General features: G+C 60.8%; 1 protein-coding gene across 1 annotated transcript; it reads right to left on the bottom strand.

Annotated features, from left to right (window-relative positions):
- Window positions 1-3,459: 3,459 nt before the first annotated feature.
- Window positions 3,460-9,375, bottom strand: BARHL1 (BarH like homeobox 1). The gene is made up of 3 exons (XM_086475831.1): window positions 8,925-9,375; window positions 5,404-5,626; window positions 3,460-3,754 (listed from the first exon to the last, which is right to left on the bottom strand). Exons 1-3 carry the CDS (start codon window positions 9,373-9,375, stop codon window positions 3,460-3,462), a joined length of 969 nt encoding a protein of 322 aa, XP_086331957.1.
- Between the last annotated feature and the right edge of the window lie 384 nt (window positions 9,376-9,759).

The raw sequence follows: 9,759 nt of genomic DNA, 5'->3' as shown, positions 1-9,759 counted from the left end.
CGCTTTGGAACAAGGGTCACAGTTGAACACCCCTTTCGGTGTCTAGGCCGAGCACAAGACACCCTAGCACCGGTACCCCACCACTGAGAAGCACCCATAACTAAGCAGGACAGAAAGCAACAGAACTTTCCTGTTTACAGCAACTTATTTTCTCCATAAGCTTGGGGAGAGGGCAGGAAAAGCACCAATTGTTCTGGGCTTTCCGTTCTGGCATAACTTGGTTTGATGTTCAGATGAAATCATAAAATATCTCAGCTAGAAATAGTTCTGCTGATTTCACTGAATTTGTGTGTGTTGGCGTGTTCGGCGGAGCAGCTTTTGTTCTTTGCCTGTTCCCGGGGTGGTGGCCCTGGTTGAAGCTGCATCGGGAGGAGAGGAAGATGGCCCTCAAGCTGGGATAAAAGCCCAGAAGTGGCTTCAGAGCCAGGATTGTGTTTGGTCCTGGCAAACCCACTGCACCGACTGGTTTGTGTCTTGGATCCAGAGCCTGGAGCTGACAGAAACCAACCACCAGCAGCCTGTCTGCTGGAGTCTCTGTACCCCAGGAGAAGTTGGTGGAGCAGAAGTGGTACGATACTCCAGAGGTTTCCATAATGGGACTGGTGCTCCTTCTCAACTGTAGTGGTTTTACTGCTTCATCTCATTTCAACCCAGCACAGCCTGTCCCACCCCTGAGGACCTGCCAGGATCATACCTGCCTGGCACCAGCTTTTAGAAATGGAGTTTCCAGCCCGGTCAGGAGCTGCTGTAGGTGCAGGACTAGTGCTGGTGGGTTCTGCTGTGGGGCAGCGGGGTCCCATCTCAGTCCCTGCACACAAGCCGGAGGTGAGGCTGGTCCTTCAGCGGCTTTTGAGGCTGCTGAAATCCTCCCGCGCAAGATGCTGCTCATGTGGCAAGCACGGTGCTCTCCTGCAGTGTGTGGTGTCTTCCCTAAACTGATTTATTTGAAGCTTGCCTTGCTTGGCTCTCCCTGGAGGTGATGGCTCCAGCCCTCGCTTCCCCTCTGCTCTCTTTCCTTCCCAGCCAGACCCGGCATGGCCGTTCCCCCTTCCCCAAGCGGAGGTTTCCTTGGGGCTCTGCCCCACTCGCTCCTCCATCCTCATGACACAAACCGGACCCTGTTGCTGTGTTACGGCGCTGGCTCAGACCCGCTGTTACAGGGGAGTTTCCAGCTTCTTCCAGATGTGAAATGGCAAATTTAAATATTGCAATTACAAACGTGTAACGAAGCCTTGTACTTCATTAATGTAAGAGGAGGAATCTGCTACGGCTACAAGGACAATTAAATATTAGAGAATGTCTTTGATTCACATTCCTGCTGTGTAAATGGGAGGAAGGTTGCTGTATGCTCCTTGCCTTTGCGCTCGCAAAATGAAAAGCACACCCACTGCAAGTTGTCCTTTGATAGATTTTTAATATGATTTTAAAGAGTTTTGTTTGGCCTCATTCTTATTCAATGAGATTAATTTAAAGCACTTATCCCCTGGGTTTAAGTCAATCCATGTAGGATTTGGGACGGGGGTTTGTTTCCCGGGGAGGGGGGTTGTTTGCAAGCCTCTCTGAAAGACTCCTTTCCCACTTCATTAACCCCGAGCTGGGAGCGACCCCCCTTCCTCCTCCTCCTCCTCCTCCTCGCCCCAGCCGAGGCCCGGGGATTTACCAAACTCCCCCATTCACATGCAAAGGAACAACCCCGGTCCACAAAAGCCGGGGGCTCTCCCCTCCAGGCGTGGCTGTGCATTTGGCCGAGCCGACAATAACCCTCCCCGTGGGGCCGGGGGTGCCGGGGCAAAGCTCCCGGGACGGAGCCGGGCCGGGGGCACCGGGCTGGGACCCGGTCCCGGGGAGCCGGGGGATGCTGCAGCGGGGAGCTGGGGGATGCTGCAGCGGGGAGCTGGGGGATGCTGTAGCGGGGAGCTGGGGGATGCTGTAGCGGGGAACCGGGGGATGCTGCAGCGGGGAGACGGGGGATGCTGCAGCGGGGAGACGGGGGATGCTGCAGCGGGGAGATGCTGTAGGGCCGGGGCTGCCCGGGGAGGGTCGGGCCGAGGCGGGGGGGGGGGGGGGCGCTCCGTAGACAGCCGGGCCCGCCGGCTGCGGAGGGCCGGGGGGAGCGGCGGAGGCCGGGCGGGCTGAGCCCGCAGCCCATCTGTCGGCTCCCCGAGACGGCGAGCCGCTGCCCGGCTGTCCCGGGGACCAGCTGCCGGGCCCGCTGGCCGCGGCCAGATGAGCGACACTTTTAAAGGGTGGAAACAATCCATTTTCCAAAGCGATCATTTAAAGCACTTAGGCAATTATACACTTAAGATTAGCGTTAATAATTCACCAGCTATCACCGCGCCGGGCAGCATCGCCCCGGTCCGTCCGTGCGTGTCCCCCCGCTCCGGCCTCTCCCCTCCACCCCCAGCCCCGCGGCGGGAGCGACTGGTCCCGCATACCGGCACTGGGGCCGGGCCCCGGCGGGGGGGGGGGGGCCGAGCCCCGGGGGGGGCAGCCGAACCCCGGAGGGGGGGTGTTCCTGCGATGGGAGGTGGGAAAACTCCTCTTTGCTTTTCCCTTTCCCTCAGCGGCGGCTGATCCGCCAGAGCAAACAAGCCGGGGGGCGGGGGAAGAAAGGGCCGGCGGAGGCGAGACCCGTTTGTTTGTAAAGAAGTTTTATTTCCACATTTAAAAAAGGGGGGGGGAGCGGGAGCGGCCGCGGCGCCCCGAGCCCCCCCCCCCGCGCCCCCCGCCCCGGCCGGGCCGGCCCCGGGATACAGACTGACAAGAATCACTTACACAAATACGCCCTCAGGGTTCACAAATAAATAATTCATATACATTTTGCGCACCGTATTTACATTTCGCCGCTTTTTTTTTTTTTATTTTTTTTTTTTTTTAAGTTACCGACGGTCCCAAAGTCTCGCCGCGGCGGGCGGGGACCAGCGGCCCGGCGCCCCCCGGGCCCTTCCCGGCGGTGGGACCGGTACCCCGGGGTTGGGGAGCCGGAGAAGGCGGGGAGAGGGCTCCGCGGAGCCGTCCGTAGCAGGGGTGGCTTGGTGTGTCCCCCCCCGGCAGATCCTGGGGAGGGGGCGGAGAAACAAAGCCCCCCCCGGAGCAGCCAACCCCTGCCCGTGCTCCCGGTGCAGTCCCAGGCCGGGGGGGACATACACACCGCAGAGGCCCCGGTGCCCGTCGGGGACACCAGGGGATGAAGGCGGCGAGAGCCCCGCGGGGAGGGGGGGGCAGCTCTGCCGGCGCTCCGTCCTGCCAAACCTGCCCTGGCTTCTTGCATTCTTTATATATATAATCTAAAAAAAGGGAGGGGGGAGGTCTCATTTATATATATATATATATATATATATATTTGGGGATGAGCGGCAGTCTGTCGCTTGCTCGCGGCCCCAGAGGTGCGGGGGTGGCTCCCTCCAGCCCCCCCAACCTGGTGGGTGCCGGCGGGGCTGCCCGGGCGGCCGGGGCTCACCGGGGCTGTGCGGCCCGGGGCAGGACACCGGGCAAGGGGGGCAGGGGCGGCGGGGGTTCGCTGCCGCCCTGCAGTCCGTGGATGAGGATGCGGGGCACCAAGGGTCTCTGTAGGGCGGGGGGAGGCGCGCTGGGTCCGCGGTACAGGTAGAGAGCGGCGCCAGGGTCCAGGTTGGAGACCAAACTCTGCGGGTAGAAGTAAGGCGAGGGGAACATCCTCTGGAGGGCTGAGTAGTTGCCAGCCTCGGCCAGCAGCTCCAGGCCCACCGCCGTCTGCCTTTTCCACTTGGTCCTGGGGGGGGACAAGTCGAGAGAGGTGGGTCAAGGAGGGAGAGATGCTCCAAAAGCCGTTCCCGGGCTCTTTTTACACTGTGCATACACTCTTTTCCCGGGCTCTTCCCTCCCTTGCACATACATCCCCCTTCCCCGGGCTCTGTTCTTCTTGCTCATCCCTTCTCCCCTCCGCTGGCTCCCGGGGCCGGTTCCTCCCTGTACGGCAGAGATGATGGGATGGGATGGGACGGGACGGGATGGGACGGGATGCGGGGGGACAAGCCCAGTGCAGGGAGGCGTAGACCCCATTAATGGCCGAGGGGGCTTCTCTCCCCGGTGTCCCCACCGCGGCAGCACGGCGTGAGCGCCCACGGAGCCGCTCCGGAGGCACCGGAGCCGCAGCCCGGCTGGGATCCGCTGGCGGGATGTAAATCCCCGCGATATAAATCGCGACCAACATTTCAGTCCCTTTTCCTGGCGTGTAAATTCCAGATTGCGAATGACGAACTGCGTGTGGCATCTCGCGTGGGACAGGGGGGATCCTCTCCCCGGCAGCCCCGCCGCCGAGCAGGGATGCTGCCGCCGCCGCGATGCTCCGGCCCGAGGCCGCGCCGGCCCCGGGGCTCCGGGACCCCCTCCCCGGGCCGGGGCTGCCGGAGTCCCGCGGGGGGACACGCGTGGGGCAGCGCCACGGGTTATTCGTTTGAGGCATATATATGTGTGTTTGCGAGTGTATATATACATGTGTGCGCGTATATTTTTATATAGACGTACATATAGGTGTGGGTATGTGTGCCTATAGGTGTGCGTGTGCCGCATCTCGTGGAGAGGCCCCGGCCCCGGGATCTTGCCCATGTCGGGGCTGGCTGGGGAAGGAGCTTGGGGGCACCGGGCCGGCTCCAGCGTGTCCTTGCGGGAGGGATTTGGGGAAGGGGGGGGGGGGGGGGGGGGGGGGGGTGTGAGAGGGCAGCCCACACCGCCCCTAAACTCTCCAAAACCCCCCGACGTGTTGATAAGTTGTGGATCTTTGTAGACGGCGAAGCGGGACTGGAAATGAGGGGGAGGGAGGGCTAAAACTGGGGGGGAGCGAGGGGACGGGGTGGGGGCTGGAGCCGCGGGTCCCTCGTTTCGTGGCGGTGGCAACGGTCGGGGCTGGGGCAGCGCCGGTGGGGATGGCCGGATAAATCCACTGAAGCCACCACGAGTCTCCAGCCCTTTTACAGATTTGTCGCTGAAGCGCTAAACCTATTTCCACCAGTAAATTATTCATCATAATAATAATTGTGTAATTACTGTAAGGGGTGTTAATTATTGATGCCCAAAGCAGTAATTGGTATCTATTATTAATGGGCCGATGTGTTATGCTGTTGTGTTTAGCTGGAAGCCCGCTCCTGCCTCCCCGCCTTGCCGGGGCTGGGGGCACAGATTGTTCCCCCCCTCTAAACCTGCCCTGCCTCGGCATCACTTTTCTCTCCCTTACTTCGGGATAGAAGTCCCCCGGGGGTGGTGTGTGTTGCGGGGGGAGACACACCGCACCTCTGCTGGTGCCAGGAGGGACGGGGTGGTTGTGGGGTGCAAAAGCCCTGCTCGGTTTGGGGGTGCGGGGCCGGGGAGAGGGGCAGGGTGGGACCCCGGCGCTGTGGGCAGGAGGGAACGGTGCATTTTTACCTTCTGTTCTGGTACCACGTTTTCACCTGCGTGTCGGTGAGGTTGAGGGAGGCGGCCAGCTCCATCCTGTCCTGCACGCTCAGGTATTTTTGCCTCTCGAAGCTGCGCTCCAGCTGGGCCAGCTGATGGTCGGTGAAGGCTGTGCGGGCTTTGCGCGGCTTTTTCAGCCGCACCGGGGGGCTATCCCGGGAGCTGGAGATCTCTCTGTCCCCTTCTTCTTTCACTGGGTCGAGAGGGAGGAAAAGAGGCCGGGTCAGGGCAGGCAGGGAAGGGAAATACCCTCAAAAAAGGGGGATAACCCGCTGCAGCCATAAGCTGGAGGAGACGGGCTTAAGTACCGAGTCGAGCTCCCGGCGCATTTGCTCTGCAACCCCGTAAATCTGATTCCCGGCTGATCCAGGACTCACGGGGATCCCCTAGCCGGGCCCGGCCTTTCCCCTTCCCAGGAGCCTGGGAGCGGGGCCGGAGCGCCGGGCTGTGCTGAGGGGACCCCCGACCCGGCCCCGCCGCGCTCCTGCCCGCACCCCCCTTCATCTCCCTCACCCCCCATTACTCACGGGGCAGGATCCTGCCCTGGGTTTGTTCTCCAAAACCCAACAGCTTTGTCGATGCTTGAATAATTTTGTCCTTCTTTTTATTTTTTTCTCTCTCTATTTTTTTTTCCTTTTCCTTTTTTTTTTTTAGCCCCGAACCAAACCCAACCCGAACTGAAAATTGTGAGCCCACATTTTTTGGAGGGGGAAAGTCATCCGGGTGGTGCTGCTTCTTCCCGTCCGCGGAGAAGCCTCCGTCCTCCCGAGGATGCTGCCGGGGCACGGAAAAAAACCTCCCTTCTCCCGGGCGCATAACGAAATACCGGGGAAGGGCTCTGCAAGCCTGTGCCCGTGCTGTTATTTACCTTAAAAAACTCCAAACGAGACGGGCTGGCGGCGGTTCGTTAGCGCGGTCGGTACATACGCACCGGCGGAGCGACGCTGGAATTTACGCAGCGAAGCATTAGCAGGGAAAATTTCCGAGCAGAAAAAAAAAAAAAAAGGGGGGGGGGGGGAAATCCCTGTTTGTGCTCGCCATCCCCACCTTCCTGGAGGAGATTCTGTAGCAAAAAGGCTCAGTTTATACAAATCGGCGGCGTTTGCTGGTTTGGTTTGGTTTGGTTTATTTTGTGTTTTCTTTTTTTTTTTTTTTTTTTTTTTTTTTTTTTTTTTAAGGGGTTTATGTTAAATTTGCTGGTGGCGGGGGTTAGCAGGGACAGGGCTGCAGCCGAACACGATCTGATTTCTCTCTGTAGGAAGACAATAATCCGGTTAATTGAGCCACCGGGGAGCGAAACCCTTCAACCAGAAATCCAGGCTCTGACCGACCAGGCAGAGCCCGAGACGGGGACGAGCCTTAAAACACGGAGATCCGGCTCCGGTTCCCGGGGAAAGCGGCGGCCCCGGCATCGCCCGGGAAGGGGCCGGATCCGGCCCGGGCAGGGCGGGGGGGTCCAGGCCCCGCTCCCTCCCGGGAAAGGCCCCAAAGTTTCTGCGGAGTTTTTCCACGGAGGGAAGCGGGGTCCGGCCTCCCCCACCACGGGGAGGGCAAATCCCCCCCCCGGACACCCCGGCCTGATCCTCGGCTCCTAAAAAGTTCCTGCTCGCTGGCGGCGGCGGCTTCCCCGGATCTCTCCCCCAGCTATTCCTAGCTTCAAAATAAAATAAAATAAAATAAAATAAAAATACATATTACGTTTTTTTTTTTTTTCAGCATTTTGGCGTGGGCCAAACCCTGCTGCCGCCGCTGGGGATTAGGCCCTGCCCCGCTGCCCTTTTTCGGGGTAAATCAGGGGCGTTTTGCCCCAGGAAAGGCTGTTTCCAAAGCAGCAAAAAAAAGAGAATCGCGTTGGGAGCGAGGACCTGCACACTTTACCCCACTGAAGCGGTGTTTTCACCCTCATCTACGCCGTGTTTTTGCCGTCATTTAAGCTGTGGTTTCCTCCCCATTTAAGATGTGTTTTTTTCCCCCGTTTAAACTGCGCTTTTTCCCCCATTTAAGCGGTGTTCGTCCCCGATTTAAGGGCTGCTTTCCCCCCCCCCCATTTAAGGGGCGTTTTACCGCGGCCGCGGTTGTCCCGCCGCAGGGGCAGACGAGAAGCCGAGCGCGGCTGGGGGGTAACGGCCCCCACCCAAACCCGCCCCCCCAGCCCGGGCTCGGCCGGTTTAGGGGGACGCGGTAAACCCGCGCTTCTCCTCCTCCTCCTCCTTCGTTGCTTTCGCTTCTCGGAGCTTTGGGAGAAGGGGAGAAAAGCTGAAGGAATTCGGGGAGGGATGCAGGAGACGAAAACAAAACGCCGAGGTGGGAATCGCGGCTGTTTTCGATCCCGGCCCTGCAAAACGGGGTCTTTCTCCCAGCTTTTCTCCCGGGCCACTTCCAGCCCCGGCACCGACCCGAGGCTCCGTCCTTCGTTCGGAACGAAAATCCCCCCCGCGATGCCCGGGGGTTTCCGCCCCGTTTGGAGGCTCGTTTGGGTGAAGATTTTTTTCCTCCATGAACCGGCTTTCAGCGCGGCCGCTCCGGGCGGCCCCGGGGTGCGTTTGTAGCCGGGTCGGGGGTCGGCCTGTACCCCCCTTGTCTGCCAGCGGCCCCCCCCCCCCCCCCCCAGTCCAGCGGCCCCACAAAGTGCCATCGCCTTCGCCCCCCCCAGCAGCCGAGGACCCTCTCCTTCCCCTCGCAAACACTCGGCAAACAATTTTCCCGGCTGAAAGTTTTTACAGGGGTGATGGGGGCGGGATGGGCGAAGGCACCCGGGATGAACTGGCCCGGGGGGCCAGGACCGACCCCAACCCCCCACCCCATGCTGTTCCTATGCCTTCCCCCGCCCCGGATGCCGCAGGGGGAGGCCGGGAAGGGGCTACGAGGGGCCCGGGAGGCCGAAGACCCCGGCCCGGGGCGAGGAGCCGCCTCATCCAGCTCCACTCCCCGCCGGCGCCGTGGATGCGGTCCGGGGCTCCCTGTCTGTCGTTCTCGTTTTTAAACCATCTCCGAAATAATAATATAAATAATACAAATCGAATCAAACTGCGCTGACTTTCTTGTTCGTTTCTCACCGGAGCAGGGAAATAGCCGGCAAATCCGTGATTATTTCATTATTGTTTTCTTTTTTTTTTCTTTCCCAGGCAGAAATCCGCCCACGGTTCTCCTCTCCCCTTTCCCCGCGGGTAGGAACGAAACCAGCCGGATCTTCCCCGCAGAAAACAGCGCGGCGGATCCTCCGGGCGCGTTTGGCGAAGCATCGATCGCCCCAACCCCTTCCACCGGGCTGAGCCCCACCGAGCTCCGAACCCACAAGTTTTCCCAAGTTGGTGCCGACCCCACTGTCATTTCGGGGACGACTGGTGCAGCGACCCGCCCCCCCCCCCCCCCCCCCCCCCATCACCGGAGCCGGCTCCGCAGCGAGCTCCCGGCACACCGGGAGGCTTCGGGGCCGACGGAGGCTTTGGGTCCAGGCCGTGCAAAGCCCGACGGGGTTGAGCGGATCTTACCTTTGTACTCCGAGTCCGAGGAGGAGCTGCTGGTGTTTTTTTCCATTTTCTCCCTAAAATCCTCGCCGGGTTTGGTGGGGATCCTGCCCGCCGGCTCCTGCCCGCCGTGAGGTCCATTGGTGCTGGAGTAAGGGGCGCAGGCGGCCAGGGGCTTGCAGTCGGCCAGGATGTCTCTGATGAGGAAGGAGGAGGTGACGGTCCGGGACTGGGAGGGAGCCGAGACCTGCCCCGGCTGGAGGTGCGCATCCAGGCCCGGCCGCGGCACCGCCGCCTCCAGGCACTCGCGGCCCGGCGAGCGGGGCGAGGGGCACCCGCTGCTGCCCTCCGAGCGGGGGCTCAGCTCCAGCGGGGATCGGCCGTCGCCCACCAGCGGGTCCCCCTTGGGCACGGCCGGACTGCCGGCTCGGTGGGAGAGGATGGAGTCGATGCCAAAGCCGGTGGAGCCCTCCATGGCCCCCGCGAAGTGCCGGCGCTCACACGGGCATTGGCGGGGAGGGCGCGGCGGAAGCGGTTTGATAATGATAATTAACAATAACAGGAGGGAAAAAAAAAAAAGGAAAAAGGAAAAAAAAAAAAAAAGGAAAAAAAAAGAGGTAAAAAGAAAAAAAAAAGATAGAAGAGCAAAGTTCAGCCTGGGATCCGGGCAACAATTGCTGCAAGGCTCTCCGAGGCGCCGCTCGTTAGCTCCAGGGCTGCTCCGTCTTCAGCATCGCGCCCAGCTGCACTCACAGACAGACAGACAGAAGAGGGGGGGAGAAGGAGGCAGAGTCAAACTTTGGCCGCGAAGGGGGTGGGGTGGGGGGACGGACGGACGGACGGACCCCAATCTCACCCG

This window comes from Leptosomus discolor, chromosome 19 (assembly GCF_034619465.1).
Source record: "Leptosomus discolor isolate bLepDis1 chromosome 19, bLepDis1.hap2, whole genome shotgun sequence".
Taxonomy (NCBI): Eukaryota; Metazoa; Chordata; class Aves; order Leptosomiformes; family Leptosomidae; genus Leptosomus; species Leptosomus discolor.
Note: the sequence above shows the minus strand (reverse complement) of the source record. Positions and strands in the feature narration are given on the sequence as shown.

What these genes read in the sequence shown, in the direction of transcription:
- BARHL1 (XM_086475831.1), bottom strand. Translation starts at nt 9,375, where the DNA reads ATGGAGGGCTCCACCGGCTTTGGCATCGACTCCATCCTCTCCCACCGA. An exon ending in CTCGGACTCGGAGTACAAAG is followed by an intron (nt 5,627 to 8,924) that starts GTAAGATCCGCT and finishes CTCTCGACCCAG; the next exon opens with TGAAAGAAGAAGGGGACAGA. An exon ending in ACGTGGTACCAGAACAGAAG is followed by an intron (nt 3,755 to 5,403) that starts GTAAAAATGCAC and finishes GTCCCCCCCCAG; the next exon opens with GACCAAGTGGAAAAGGCAGA.